The 16537-nt window shown below is 40.8% G+C and overlaps 1 protein-coding gene across 1 annotated transcript in view; it reads left to right on the plus strand.

Annotated features, from left to right (window-relative positions):
• Nucleotides 1-3705: 3705 nt before the first annotated feature.
• Pcca (propionyl-CoA carboxylase subunit alpha) overlaps nucleotides 3706-16537 on the plus strand; it is a 336175-nt gene continuing 323343 nt past the window's right edge. The window contains exon 1 of the mRNA XM_021203136.1: nucleotides 3706-3828. Coding sequence (XP_021058795.1) covers nucleotides 3739-3828 — 90 coding nt within the window. The 5' untranslated portion in view covers nucleotides 3706-3738. The remainder of the gene's footprint in view (nucleotides 3829-16537) is intronic.

Below are 16537 nucleotides of genomic sequence, written 5' to 3' on the forward strand. Positions count from 1 at the left end.
ATGATGAACAGTGATAAGAAAATGTAAGCTAAATAAACCCTTTCCTCTCTAATTTGCTTTTTTTTTCTTCTCATGTTTCATCATGACAATAGAAACCTAACAAAGACAAGTGCCAAACCCAACCAAGACAAATGCCTTTAAAAAATCAATCCATAGCCTTTTGCGTTGTGGCTCTGTGGATTGTGTACCTTTAATCTCAGCACAAAAGAGGTAGATGAAAGCAGGTTTCTGTGAGTTTTATGACAACCTGGTCTACATAGAGAGTTCTAGGACAGCCAGGGGTATACAGAGAGATTCTGTCTTGAAAAACCAATGAAACAAAATTAAAAAAAAAGAATGCAGGGCAAAAGAAATCATAAAAGTGGGTCCCTGATCAGATGGTACTAATATCTGTATGAGAAAAGATGGCAGGAACAGAGTCATGTGCAGATGCCTAAAATCCGAACACTTGGAAGGTCAAGGCAAGGTGACTGCTGTGAATTCTCAGCTAAACTGTACAAATATTTTAAAAATGCAAACAGAAAAATAGAATATATACAGTATGCTTCTGTTAATAATCTACATTAATATGGGATACTTCTCCATGCAAATCTGCATTTTTTTACTTTTTAGGTGATAAATTACTATTAAATTTGAATTTATTTTATGTAATATGTAAATCTTAAAATTTTAAAATAAATATGGTATAGTTTTTATTTTATTATATTTATTTAATATGATTTATTAAACATTTACATTAATTTATGTTAACATAATATAGTTTATATGTTCATGTATTATACATGTAATATAAATATATGTTTTACATAATATATTATACAGATTATTATTATTAAATATTAGAAAATAAGCAATAATTTATTCAATATGTATAAGCATACAACATTAAAATGCATAAAAATATAAGATTATTATATGATGTAACATAATAGCATCATTTTCCCCTTTTCTTTTTCCCTTTAATCCCTCCCATATCTCCTTCTCCCACTCCATCTCAACTTTTTTTTTCTTTAATTGGTTTGTGTGTATGTGTGTGTCCATGCAAATAAATATATAAATACAATCTGCTCAGTCTACTTAGTATTACTTGTATGTATATGGTCTTAGGGCTATCCAGTTGGTATTGTGTAATTTAATAGGATGCTCAACTCCAGGGAAGAATATTTCTCCTGCTCCCAGCATTCCTTAATTTCCTATGATTCTTTGTCTTTTTATGTTACCATGTCTATTGGCATTCATCTTGTTTAGGTTTTTAGGCAGCCATATTGTTGAGGTATGATGAGCTAAGCCTCCCTGTCATTTCTAGGAGACACAATCTCAAACAAAATTTCCTAGTCCTCTCCTGCTCTTACTGTCTTTCTGCCTCCTCTTTGATGTTCCTTGGGCCATATGTACAAGAGTTATATTATAGATGTATCAACTGGGGATGGAAAAGGTGTTAAAATTAATTCCTACTATTAGTTATTATTATTATTGAGTTCATCATCCTTACATGGAAGTGAGGATTCTCCCATTCCTATCTCTAAAGAATTGGGATTACATGTGTGCTCAACCATGCCCAGCTAAATTGGTAATTTTTAAAAATCAAAAATAGATTCTTCTCTCATACAATACATTCTGATCACAGTTTCCCCTCTATCCAGTCTTCCTACCTCCTTTGACCTCTCCTTTTCCCCAGATACATTCCCTGTTTCCCTTCAGAAAGGAGCAGGCTTTCAAGAGACAACACGGGATGGAAAGATGATTCGGTGGTTAAAAGCACTGGCTGTTCTGCCAGAGGACCCAGGTTCAATTCACCCACATGCTAACAACTATCAGTATCTCCAGTTCTAGAGGATCTGACACCCTCTTCTGGCCGCTGTATACACATCATAGATAACACATGTAGGCAAAACATTCATATACTTAAAATAAAAATAAACAAGTCCTTAAAAAATTAAAAGCCACGTTTGAAGCCATGCATATAGAGGGTTTTAGCATATGGAGGATTTAGCATAGTGGGTTACATAGCTTAGATCTGTCCCTGCTCTGCTAGCTGGGTGTTCACTTTCATCAATCAATCTTATCTGCTGTAGAGCCTAAGGCAAGTGTTATCTTACAAGTCCAAGGCTTGACTCATTCAGAGCTCCCTCTGGAGTATTCGCTACATAGTATTTTATCTACTCTCTTTATCTGAAGCAGAAATTAGACTTTGTAGCCATTTAGTCTTTTGGGACACAAAGAGTTAAGTTTATCCTTACAAGTAGCTTCCAAACAATAGTAGTTACAATGTTGCTTGTTCTCATAGATCATAATTAAAGGGTCTAGCTAGTTGTGTCAGTCTTAAGGACAGTGGTAATTAAGTTTTTATCCCTTTGCTTCCATGAAAATAATTATGGACAGAATTGTGAGTGTGGGGTTGGAGCTTTCAACCATATCTGAGAACTTTGAAAATTGCCATAATTGGATTAATATTCTTATCTAGTAAGTTTTATGACCAGAATGAGAAAGTCTCTTTGACATAAAGCTCCAAGACTCTCCTATGGTTGCTCTTCAGGAACAAAATTGAGAGCAAGACAGGCATTTCATGGGCTGCTTACAGGGATCTTATGAATGTTGGAGAAATGGTCCAACAGTTAAAAACACTGATTTTTCAGAGCGTTCGTGTTCGATTCCCAGTATCTACATGGTGGGTCACAACTGATGTAACTCCAGTTCTAAGAATCTGATGCCCTTTGACCTCTGCAGGCACCAGGCACACATATGGTACACATATAGTCATGCAGGCACTTATACACAAAAGTATACATAAATAAAAATTACAATTGGATATTACAATTTTTCTTCAATGCACTTACTTGTACTTTTCAGATGGAAAAAATATTTGTGTGTATATGTGTGTGTGTAAATGTGTGTGTACATGATATGCACGTGGAGGTCAGAGAATAACTTGAACTTGGTGCTCTCCTCTGATTTAGGTCCCAGAAATCAGACTTAAGTCCTCAAGCTTGGTGATTAAGTCACTTTATAGAGCCAAGTAGTTTCTACTACAGGCTCCCTTCACTGAAGGAATCTCGGCAGTAAAAACAGGACTTTAAAACAACAAACTAAATATAAAGATGGTGATGAAAGTAGCAAGAAGGAAAGAGAAGGGAAACCGAATTTCCTGACTAGGAAAAAGGGTTCAGCCTCTGGCGCAGGTGAAACAGGTAATCCTTTGCCATTCTGTTTCTACTCTGGTAAGAACTTTCAGCTTCTCTGCCAATCGCAAATGTTGCGATTGTCTTTTTGGCTTGTCTACTTGTTGCAGCCTGGCTTCCTGACTGTTTCTTGTTAGTTCTGTAGGACAGGCGAAGTAAGTGAGCACCAGTCCTGATACAGAGATGGTTATCGGTGAGATCTACTTTAAAATATCCACCGAGAAAATAAAAGGAGCATGGATGCACCCGATTGGCCAGCGGTGGTTCTTTGGAAGCAGAGTGCGGGCTCCAGTCAGCTTTTTCAGCAGTAGGGGAGTTGGACTAGTCTCTGGAGCTCCTTGGTCGGCTCCCTCCGGGTCCTAGTGCGGTCTCATCCCATACACACAAGCCCCAGTCGTCCGGCTCTGCGCCGCCTTCTGACCAGCTCCCTCCCAAGTCTACTCGCCAGGGGCGGAGCTTAGAACTCAAGGCTTCTGATTGGCCGTCCCGCGGGCACTCCCCTTCCCCGCCCCTTGACGAGGGTGAGAGGTCAGCAGCCGGCAAGTCGGCTGGGTCGACGATGGCGGGGCTGTGGGTCAGGACCGTGGCGCTGTTGGCGGCCAGGCGGCATTGGCGGCGGTCCTCGCAGCAACTGCTGTGGACGCTGAAGGTGAGCAGAACCGGGCTCCCGTGGGCCTGGTTGCCCCGGGTTCCCAGGCGACACCCGCGGCTCATCCCGGCTGCCTCAGGCCCAGGCCCTGACCAGGCTGCGCTCACACTCTCTCCTGCCACAGGGCATCTCTTGAACGCTCATACCCGAGGGAACAGGCTTAAGCGGGCTGAGCTTTACCTGCACTTCTCCGGGATGGCCTTCGGGCTTGCATCCCAGAGTCTCGCGGTGCTGGTTTCTCCTGCAGTTTTCTAGAGAGCCCTTGTTAAGAGTCCACATGTTCTTTTGCTGTCTTTGCAGCGACTTTGAAGGTGCATCGTGAATTGCTGTTTGAATAGTTAAGGCCGTGAGTTTGAAAATACTGTGCTAAGTCAAGATTGTTAACAGAGCACACGTGTTACCTGAAATCCTGTTTAAACTGTATGACACCATTGTAATGTGTGAGAAATGCACCGTCTGGATTTATTTTTCGTCCTAAGAACTGCTTAGCCTGGTTAGAAACGAAGTTCACGTCACTGTGGTTCACCCTGGATGTCATGGTGACGTTTTGACTCACGGATTTGAAGTTTGTGTTAACCTCTTTTCTCCTTCCATATGGGATACATTGGCCTTGCCGGCATTGACTTCCCTAACTTTTAAAGTACACTTACTAATTCACTTGAGCAGATTTCTTAAAACGAATGTCCCCTGAAAATCCCTTGAAAGCTGGTTGAGTGTGCCTGCTAAGCTTCCCTGCCATTCAATCATATGTAGTGCTGTGTACCTGTTATCACAGCATTGGAAAGGCTGAGGATTGTGAGTTTAAGGCCAGGCTCGAATCCTTCCCTACCTCTCAGAAGAAAAAGTTAAACAGCGTTTGTTTTATGGTCATTGAAATTTGAATTTGAGTTGACACTTGGATGATATGCCTCTTTTTTTTTTTTTTTTTTTTTTTTTTAAGAAACATATTTCTCTGTGTCACCCTGGCTGTCCTGGAACACTCTGTGTAGACTAGTCTGGTCTCAAAGTCACAGAGATCTCCTTTCCTCTGACTCCTGAGTGTAGAATGTACTGCTGTGCTCAGCCTTTTACTATTTTTAAGGAAATGCAAACAGGCCCACTTAGGCAATGTGAGCTGGAAGGTTCTCCCTGGTGCCAGCCTTGGAAAGCTGGCTCTCACTGTTCTTTGTGTTGCCTTAACTTTTATCATCCTGTAATCATTTAATCCTCATTTGCTCTTGCTAAGACTTTGACACATTTCCTTACGAAATTACCGGCAGTGAGAAAGTATGGTCTTTGAGGTCACATTTTCAATATTCCTTCTGTGGGGTTTGTTTTCTTGAGACAGGACCTCACTTAGCCTAGCTTGGCCTCAAATTTGCTGTGTACTGGGGAAAAGATTTTGGTCTCCTGCCCCTACCCCAGGGCTGAGGACTGAGCCTGGGGGCCTTGTGCTTATTAGACAAGCACTCTGCCACGGAGCTAAATCCGGAGCTAAATCCTCAACTCCTGCTCTACTTTCCAAGTGCTGGCATTATAGGTATTCACCACCACACCAGGTTTGGATGTTATATATTGAATATGTGGTTTTTTAGATAGTTTTTTTTTTTACAAACAAATCATGATTGAATGCCTCCTGTGTAGGGGGTGAGTACAGTTCCAAATGTTTATGAAATTTCATCTAGTAATTAGGCAATAACTTTAAAAGGCTGTTGAGAAGTTTTGGTGGTGAAATAAAATAAAACAGTCTGAGTTGACCAAGTCCATATTTTGATCTCACACCCTAGGCAACTATTGTGAATTAAGTCATTCAGTCCTCATATTAAGCATATAACACCACTTACAGATGGACTCAGGTCCTGAAATGTTAGATGACTTGCTTAAAGCCATAGAACTAGTAAGTGGCAGTCTTAGAACTTGGAAGTCTAGGCCTGGTACATTGAGGCAGAGCTGTACCACTGAGCTACACTGACAGCTTCCTCGAAACAGTCAATACTCTTATTTATATTATGCTACTTAAGTTAAACATTGTTTCAGCAAGGGCCGACTAGATGGCTCAGTGGGCAAGGGCGATTGTTACAAAACCCTGGTGACTTGGAACTCAGACAAAGGTGGAAGGAAAGGATTGATTCCACAAGGTTATGCTCTGACCTCTATCATATACACAACCATAATAAAACAGCAAAAAATTCACACAACTGGACCTAGAGATATGGCTCAGTCCTTAAAAGTAAGATGTACCTAAGTCTTACACAAGAACACATATGGGCTTTTGGAAGAAAAGGTGCAATTAAGTGTCATTACAGGAGTCATGTCTTGTGCTTTCATGGTTTCTGAAGTTATAATTCAAGAGTTGCTAAGGAGCCCAAGTGAATCTTGCAGTGACTCCTGTTACTGGATAGTGTTACAGCTGATGAGGTACAACTGTAAATAAGAAGGGTTGCCAGGTATGTAAGATTTTTACTACAATTTACTAGTGGATACAGCACTGAAAAGAAAAACAAAAACAAGAACAGAACCCCAAAACCTCCCTCCCTATATCGTTCAGGGTTCTGTAGAAAAACAGAAATGATAGAATCAATCTATTGTTTGTCTGTCTGTCTTTATCTATCTATCTATCTATCTATCTCCCTATCTCCCTCCCTCCCTCCCTCCCTTCCTCCCTTCTTCCCTTCCTCCCTCCCCCTGTCCCTCCCTTCCCCCTTCCTTCCCTCCCTCCCTCCCTTCTTTCTTTCTATCTATCTATCCATCCATCCATGCATCCATCCAACTATCTAGGATTTGTTAGAATGGCTTACAGGCTGTGGTCTAGGTAGTCCAATGACTGTCCAAGAACCCAATAGCTGTTCAATTCACGAGGCTGTATGTCTCAACTGGTCATCAGTATATACTGGAGTCCCACTGGCTCTATTGCCAGTGAAAGAATGGACTTGCCAGAGAGATGGAGAGAGCAAGGAGAGAGAGAGAGAGAGAGAGAGAGAGAGAGAGAGAGAGAGAGAGAGAGAGAGAGAAGGAGAAGGAGAAGAGAAGAAAAGAGATTCCTTTTCTATATCCTTTGCCAGTAGGACGCACGGTCCAGGTTAAAGGTACCCATCTACTTGGGTTTTATTTAATTCCAGATGTAGTCAAGTTTACAACAAGGAATAGCTTCCACCCCCACACTCAGTAACCTTGGCCTGCCAGTAGCTCCTCACAGGGGAGTGAGGCCTTTAGTGTTTGTCCTTTGGGGGATATTGACAGCTGGATTTTGTGAAGGTAACCATAGATGCTCTGAGTTCGTGATTGTAGTGGCTGTGCTGTATTTGGAAGACAGGGTGTCACAGTATTGTTCTCCATTTCCCTGCTCTGACACTCTTTCTGCTCCCTCTTTAGTGATGCTCTCTGAGCCTTTGAAGGGGTCACAGAGATGTCCATTTAGGACTGAGCACTTGACAGTCACTTGCTCTCAGCACTCGGACTACTTATGAACCTCACTATTAGCTGCCACCTACTGAAACCAGAACCCTCTCTGACTAAGGCCGAGGGACACTAGTCTATGGATATAAACATAGATATTTAGAAGGTAGTTTGACAAAGTGCCCATTTTTAATTAAAAGTTACTATTTTCCTTTACATGTGTTTGTATTTTGCCTGCATATATTTCTGTGTACAGTGTATGTACCTTGTGGCTATGGAGGTCAGAAGACAGCATTGCATTCATTGGACCTAGAGTCACAGATGGTTGTGAGCTACCACGTGGGTGCTGGGAATTGAGCCCTGGTTTCTCCATAAGAGCATCCAGTTGGTCCCCTGAGGGCCTATAGCCTTCCCTACTTTGTTTGCATTCTCTGTATAAAAGAGCATTCCGTATGTGAGCAAACTTAACCAGAAAATGTGGTTAATTGTGTTGGAATTATTGATTTTCAGCTGGCAAGAGGTTTTCTACCAGATTCCTGAGTTGGGAGTTCCTTCTTGTCCCCATGCCCCCATATCCCCATAGTTTGTGTTGTATTTTGATTCTGTTTCATATGGAGTTAACATTTAATCTTTACTTACTCGATTTGTAAAACAACCTTTAAAACACGTTCTGTTTAAATCCTTTTTTTTTTTTTTTTCTAGCTACATTCAGTGGCTAGAGGTGTTAGTTTTATGGTAATTGCAACAGTTTATTGAGCTTTTATATGCCTTAAATGGTTTTCATTCCCTCCCCCAGCTCTGAGACTGGTCTCCTGAAGGCTCGGCTGACCTCTGGCTCTCCCTGTAGTTCAGTTTGCCCTTGAACTTCTTATCCTTTTGCCTCCATTTTAGAGTGCTGGAATGACTGGTGTGTCCCACCACATCTTGTTTATGCAGTACTGGGTAACCAACCCAGTGGTGTGTGCATGCTGACCTAACTAGCATTCTATCAACTGTGCTATATCCCCAGCCCTTCACATATTTTATCCATGTAGTAGCTAGGTCAGAAATCCTAGCTTTACACAAGAGGAAACGAAGTTTGAGCAGTTAAGTAATTTAAGGATATATAGTTGACTGGGGTAAAGTCTGAACTGGATTGTATGCGTCCAAAGCCTTGCTTTTCCAATACTAACTTGTTTGTCATCTGAGTGATAATCTCATTGTGTGACATTGTTGCAGTTTGAAAACTTAACCTGTACTTTTGAAAAGCTTAAACATAGCTAGTGCTTTAGGATTGGCCAAAGGTAAATCTTCCTAACATTTACTTTGAAAAAAAAAAAAAATCTAAGCTTATTTCAGAAACTGATTTCTATTGTAGTAAAACATTTATGGCAAAAAAAAATTGATGGCATTTGTTTATTTGTTTGTATTTTATTTAAGACAGGGTTTCTTTATATAACCCAGGCTGTCCTGGAGCTATTGTGTAGATGAGGCTGGCCTTGAATACCTCTGCTTCTTGAGTGCTGGTTTTAAAGGTCTTGGCCACCACACCCACTAGGCTGTTCAATAGTACATTTAAACTTCTACATTTTGGCTATCATTTGTTTTTTCAGTTCAAAACAGAGTAAATAGAGGGAAAACATGGCACTAGTTCTGTTTTAGCTATAAGGGACGTTGGAAAGGAAAAAACAATTGCTTAAATGGGTCTGTGGTTCATCTATATATTTATTTTCATTTAAAAATTTTATGTGTATGGTTGATTTGCCTACATGTATGCTTGTATACTAAATATATGCACTACCTATGCAGGACAGAAGATCCCTTGTAACTTGTGATGGTTGGTATATGCTTGGCCCAGAGAGTGGTACTATTAGGAGGTGTGGTCTTGTTGGAGTAGGTGTATCACTGTGGGTGTGGGCTTAAGACCCTTATTCTAGCTGCCTGGAAGTCAGTCTTCCACTAGGAGCCTTCAGATGAAGATGCAGAACTCTCAGCTCTGCCTGCATAATGCCTGCCTAGACTCTGTCATGCTTCCTGCCTTGTTGATTATGAACTGAACCTCTGAACCTGTAGGCCATCCCCAATTAAATGTTGTCCTTATAAGAGTTGTCTTGGTCATGGTGTCTGGTCACAGCAATAAAACCCTAACTAAGATAGAACTAGACTTCAAGACAGTTGTGAGCTGTCATATGGGTGCTGGGAATGGAACCTCTGATTCTATGGAAGAGCAACCAGTGCTTTTAACCACTGAACCATCTTTTCCATCCATCTACCCACCCACCCATCTATCCACCTATCTGCCCATCTATCCACTTATCTATGTTGGTAAGTAGGTGAACAGGGGCAAAGGATGTGAATGGAATTTTTTAAAAATTTTATTTATTTATTTAATATATACTAGTACACTGTAGCTATCTTCAGACACACCAGAAGAGGGCATTGGATCCTATACAGATGGTTGGTTGTAAGCCACCATGTGGTTTCTGGGAATTGAACTCTGGACCTCTGGAAGAGCAGCCAGTGATCTTAATCACTGAGCCATCTCTCCAACCTGTGAATGGAAATTTTAGACAGAAATACAGGGTTACAGGTTGACCAAGGTGCAGTGTGTTAACTCTGATGGGTACCCAAGAGATTAAAAAGGAGAGTTGGTTAATTTGGCTCCCTGTTGCAGAGGTCATATTCAATGATCATGTATTCTACTTCTATGGGTCTAAGGTGAGGCTGAACATCATAGTGGGGAACACTGGGGCAGGGCAGCTACCTCATGATGGACAAGAGGCAGAGATCAGGAAGGGGGCTCGGATAAGATAAAGACTCCAAGAACCTGCCCCTAATGACCTTCCTTTATCCAGGCCCCATCTCTGGATATTAGTGTTGATGGTGCTAATGATGGCTTCTCCACAAGTACCATAAAATTATGAAGCCACCATTAGAGTCAGAGTTCCCAAGATCCAACCACTCTCAAGACACACCTTTGAGTATTTCTGCCTTGGGTACCAAGTCTTTAATTCTTGACTTGTTAGGGGCATGGTTTAGACTCGGGAATAACATTCAAGAAGTAATTTCCATCCATCCATGTCTGTCTGTTTGTTCTTGTAGCTGTCTTTTCACTTAAAGAATATTTAAAGGTATTTTTGAAGCATCTTTTATATCTCAGTCATTGTGATACATGCTGAGAATACTGGGGAGAAATGGGCTGGAGGTGCGAAGTAGTTGAGAACACTTGCTACTTTTGATACTGGTATGGCATTTCACCACACTCTGTAACTCCAATTTGAAGGGATATGAAAGTTTCTTTTGGCTTCCATGGGCATTACATGAATGTAGTGTACTTACACAGAAAATAAAAACAAATCTTTAGTTTTTGGTTTTTTGAGACAGGGTTTCTCTGTGTAGCCCTGACTGTCCTGAAACTCACTCTGTAGACCAGGCTGACCTTGAACTCAGAAATCCACCTGTCTCTGCCTCCCAAGTGCTGGAATTAAAGGCATGCACCACCACTGTCCGGCAAAACAAATCCTTAAAAAGTACAACTGCAGGTGTGGTGACACATGCCTTTAACCCCAGCACTCTGGAAGGCAGAGGATGTGGATCTCTGTGACTTTGAGGCCAATCTGGTCTTCAGATCAAGATCTAGGACAGCCAGGGCTACATAAAGAAACCCTGTCTCCCCCTCCCCCCCCAATCAAAACCCAAAATCTAACCCCCAAAAAACCCAAAGACCAGGAGACAGTAAAATAATTTGACACAGGTACAGAGAGTTCAAGGATTAAAAATTAAGGTTGGTGAAAGAATTTTCTAAGTTCATTGGATTTGAGTGAGAAGGAAGTCTCCTTCAACAGAGTCAATATATTGTCAGTGGGCATAGGCTTAGATGCTTCAACAGCATCTAAGTGGTATATGCAATAATATTGCTTTTGCTTTGAGGATACTAGGATAGTAGATGCCTCCTGCAGACTTTATGAGGGTCTCCTCTCTCTCCACAAACATATTAATAGGTCTGATGCAGTGATCATAGCTGCCCTGCTTTAAGACAAGATATCTATCTGCCCAACAACATTTGCTGAACCTTAGATTACTTTTGTTGTTCATTCTTGTAGCCAAGGGATGGTGTTTCAGAATATCTTACAGAATCTTCTTTGTTTTAGCTTTGGGAATTTTCCCTCTTGACCAGCCTCTTCCATACACTGTTTACTTTGGCATGCAATGGTCTATTGCAATGATATGCTTTTTGCACATATGTTCTTATCTGAAGAATCTCTCCATTTATTATTTAAGTTGGCAACTGTTATCCTATTATAATGAATCTTGATGATTAACTTGATTTGATTAAGTTTACACCTTATTTTAGAGTCAGTTAGTCAGGAGGATCTGACCTAATGAACGGCCATGTTGGTAGATTTAAATTCTGAATAGACTTTTGTAAGGTAGTGGAACTAGGGAAGATGGTGCCCAACTGAAGAAGTTGGTCACTAAAGATGTGTATTTGTGGTTTTTACCTTGCCCTAGCCCATTCCTATTACTGCTCCACTCTGCTTCCTGTCCATGGGGACAGCTCCGCAATGCTGATGTGTACAAAGCCCAGACATGGTAGTAACTGTATTAAAGCCTTTCTGTAGGGCTGTGGATCTGATAACTTTTTATGAGTAGTTGAATTCAGGTAGTCTCATCTGAGAATTCTTCTTTTATAGCTTGGAGTCCCTTACTTATTTGGTTGTGACTTAATAAAATCACCCTTTTTTGCTTCTTAGAAAAAAATTTCAGGGAGTAGGAAGTAGTGATAATGTTGGTTTTGGGTAGGAAAAATGGAAGGCACTTTGCACACATGACTTTGAACATGAAGGTATCCCAGCCTGCATGCTATGGTCTAGGTGACCAGCATTTTCGATGGAGAGTATGCTAAGGCAAAGCTGGAAGATGGGATTGCATTTGTTGTAAACAAGGGGTGGAGTTAAGTGCATGTCATATAGTGCATGAGGGGGGATGCTAAGAAGTGAGGTGAGAGAAGACACAGTCATCTCAACTCTCGTTCACAGTTTAAAAACGAGAGTCCAGCTGACCTTTAGGTAGGGCAGGCTTGTAATCTCAACTACTCAGGGAACTGAGGCAGGAGGATCACATTTCAATCTGGGCAACTTAGTTAAACTCTTGAAAAAAATGAGAGGGCTGTAATGTTCAGTGGTAGAGTGTTTGCCTAGCACAAGGGGGGTGGTGTTGTCCTGACTTGGTCATCAACACCAAACAGACACATAAACTGGAGTCTAAATGGATGTTTTGAGCAATAAGACTCACATTTTTGGAAAGATCGTGACTGCTGACTGAGGTGTTTGAGTGTGAGTTTTACAGGGAAAGTGGAAACAAAGAAACCCATCAGGAGGCTACTGAAGGTCAACCAGAGGTGATGGTGTCTTGTTTAGATTATAGTGGTAGAATTTGTGAGGAGCATCCAGATTTGGAATATATTTTGGAGCTAAATCCAATAGTACTTGATTGTTGCCTAGGATGGGAAGGAATTACATGTAAAGATGGTACCAAGAATGATCTTTAGACATAAACACAGGAAGGTACATACCAAATTGTATGGTTTCGCTCATGAAATCTCAATAGGCGCCTCCCAAGAGAAGAAGAGAACTTTACTGGGAGAAAACTTTCATGACAGGATGTGCATAGTCCAATGTTGTGCAGGCCTTCTGCAGACAATTGCAACTTTTGTGAATTCTTGAATACAGTGGCATTTCACAGTTCTTCACAATCCTCTGGCTCGACAATTCTTTCCATCTTTTCTTCTAACAATTTCACCTGAACATTGAAGGGACATGTTCACTTAGAGCTGAACACCCAGTAATCACTTTATAAGCACCTTGACCAATTATGAATCTTTGCAGTTAAGGCTGCCTACTGCAGGAGAGATAGCCCAGCTGATAAAGGTACTTGCTACTGAGTTCCACTTTCTGGTACCCATATGTTCAGAGAAGACTGACTTGTGTAAGTTTTGCTCTGACCTTCACATGCACAGCACATGCATACACATGCACACACACTTGCACATGAAAGGAAACTAATTTTTTTTTAAAGAAACTTCTCTGACCAAAGCTGATAGCAGTACTAATTTATGGAACTAAATAAAATTATTTTGAATGTAATTTGAAGATACCATATCCATTTAGAAAACAAGAGCGTAGCTTCCCCTACTAGGGCCTATGTTTTCTATGCTTTGGGCATTTGACCAGGTTTTCAGTACAAGACATAAAGTCTTTACTGTGGAGTGGACCTCAGTCTCCATCAGAAAGTGATTGGTTATCCTGTAATAGACTTCCCACTGTTGTAGCAGGGGCACATCCTGCCTCTCTGGTTTGTTGGGTATTGTGTGCAATATCCACAGCTGATTAAGACTTGACTTTTCTTCTCCAGCAGCCTGCCTTGTACCTTTTTAAACTATGAGGGCAAGCCAATAGGGTGGATGCTTCTAGCTCAGTTCTAATTTGGTTTCTTTGTGTCCTATAGCCAGAGCCTGAGATGTCATCAGCAATAGGATGTTACTGTTTAGTTCTGAAGGCAAGCCAACAGTAGTGACAATAACCTGTATTATTTTGGGCAGGGGGGTCTCAGGATGTTTCCTGATGAATGATTTGTAGACAGGTAGCCTGTCTCTGGCACTTGGGTTTGCATTTGATAACCTATGGCTTCTTGGAGCATCTACATAGGCATATGTAGAGTGTCTCATTAAAACTTGAGAAAAGTTGTGTGCGTGTGTGTGTGTGCGTGTGTGTGTGTGTGTGTGTGTGTGTGTGTGTGTGTGTATTTGGAAGGATAGAGATAAGAGGACAACCTAGTATGTCATTACAGGTTTCACTGGCTTGAAGCTCACTGGTAGCTTGACTGGCTGGCCAGTGAAGTATGTTTTAGTGCTTTAATCATACCATATTAATAAACTTAGTCATAAAAAGAAAAAATAACATCTATGCCTCTTAGGTATAAAAATGACTTTGATTTTTATAGTAGTAATGAAAGCGAAGGAAGGAGTAGACCAGATAGCTGTCTGTGAGTAAGAAAACTTTATCAGGATAAACAGAACTTACTCTAAGCCAGGCAAGGTGGCACATGCCTGTAAACTCAGCACCAGGGAGGCTGAGACAGGAGGATTGCTGTGAGTTCAATGTCTGCCTCAGCTACATTGTAGTATTAAGGCACCCAGGGCTCTATAGCAAGAGCCTGTCTCAGTATCATCTTAGCATGGCACAGGTAGAATACCTATATGAATATACAAGTTTGATACAGGGGTTTTTCTGTTTGTTTTTAGCATGTCAATGAGGGAAAAAACCAAAAGACTGATATAAAGGCAACTAGCAATTTAAGAAGTAACTTGTTTCTTCTTTACAAAAAAAATGTGAACCTCTAGCTAGTTACTATAAATTTGTCACTTTTAACACATCAGGTTATATGATAACAGTTCTGTAGAAGTGGGTTGTTGAGGTACAAGCTTTAGGTACAAGCTTGTGTAGGACTTGTGTGAAGTGAAGAGTGCAGGATAGAACAGAGGAAACGTTCAGTCAGCATTCCTCTCTGGCTGGAGACTACTATCAGTTTTATCCTCTGGAACGGTTGTAGATCATTGTGTAGCTGCAGTTCCCCAGACCTGCAGAGGTCGAGCTTCTGGGGGGAGTCCAGCTGACTGTTTTATTCAGCAAGTCTTCCCAGTGGTTCTGATGCATTGTGTAGTTTGAGAGCCACTGCTCAAGAGCAGGGCTATAAAGTTGTCATACTATATAAAGAGAATTACAAATGGATTTAAAAAACTGCCAGCATTTGTATTTTAAACATTAAAGGACCAATTTGACCTGAGAAGATAGCTCAGTCAGTAATGTTTCTGCCATCCAAGAATGAGAAACTGAGTTAGGCTCTCTGGAACCCATGTTAAAAATCCTGGTGTGGTGTCCGACTGCAGCCCTAGTGCTGGGGGAGCAAAGCCAGACTAACCAGTCAGTCGCCTCTGGGTTCATTGACACCCTGACTTAAAAAGTAAGGTTGAAAAGTATGGAAGAAAGACCTTGGCTTCCACACACACATGTACACACAGGTACATGTACCTGCACACAAATGTGCAAATTCACAAACAGGTGCACATCCATATAATATGCATGCATTTACACAAAAGAAAAAGATGAATTTTTATCTTTAAAACATTAAAAACTGAATACTTGGGTCTTTTTTTTTTCTTTTTAGATTATCAGTGAAAAAATTTAAAAGATTAAATAAAAGTAGAAGCACATGGATCTCTGTGAGTTTGAGGTCAATGTCACAAGCTTAAGGCTTGGCAAGGCTATAGAGTTAGACTCTGTCCAAAAAAAAAAAAAAAAAAGGTTAAAAGAACAATGCAATGATTTTTATTTATTTATTTTTTTTGGATTGAATTTCAATTGTAGAGTCAGGTATAGGATAGAATTAGTGTTCCTACCAGTTGAGAGGAAGAGGTTGGTTTTAGAGCAGTCATTCTCATGACCCCTTTGGCAAACTTCCTTCTCTAAAAATATTTACATTATAATTCAGAACAGTAGTAAAATTGGAGTTATGAAGTAGAACAAAAATAATGTTATGGTTGGGGATCCTCACAACATGAGGAGCTGTATGAAATGGTGGTAGTGTTAGGAAGGTTGGGAACCATGGCTCTAGAGACTGAGAAGGGATGAAGAGAGCACACAATTGGTCCTTTCAAAGTTGATTCTCAGGCAAACAGAGCCAGAACAGAGCCTTTGCCTTACCTTTTTGTGTTTATGACAGTTAGAATGGTCCTTCAGAAATGTGATGGAATACTTATCAAATCCTGATTTCTGGAAAGATAAAACAGTTTTACCTTGAGCCTTCACTGTATAACTTCTAGTTTTAGCCCTGGTCAGCTGGGCCTGGAGCCAAAGCTTAATCAAAAGAATGGGCACCTGTGATTCTTATCAGGGAACTGTTTCTAAGATCTAGTGTGTAATTTGGATTCAGGCTAATAGCCATCAGGCTCATTTCACATGCTCAGTATATGCAAGTGGCTGGCTGCCATATCAGACAGTGCAACTCATGTTGTGTCACTGAACCGACTCTCCCTTGAGGTGAGGGAACTAACTGTGACCATGGCTGGGGCTTGAGAGTCAGGAGCTTTCAGGATTGATGGAGAATTTCTGTATAGTTGGGGTTGAAGAGATGGCTCAGTGGTTAAGAGTGCTTACTAATTTTGCAGAGGACAAGGTTTGGTCTCAGGACCTACATGGAGACTTACAACCATTTATAACTCTAATTTTAGGGAATCTCACACTGTAGGCTTAGATTTTTCAAAACCTAGTTTAATAAGGGTTCTTAAATGTTTTAA

Source organism: Mus pahari, chromosome 8 (assembly GCF_900095145.1).
Source record: "Mus pahari chromosome 8, PAHARI_EIJ_v1.1, whole genome shotgun sequence".
Lineage (NCBI taxonomy): Eukaryota > Metazoa > Chordata > Mammalia > Rodentia > Muridae > Mus > Mus pahari.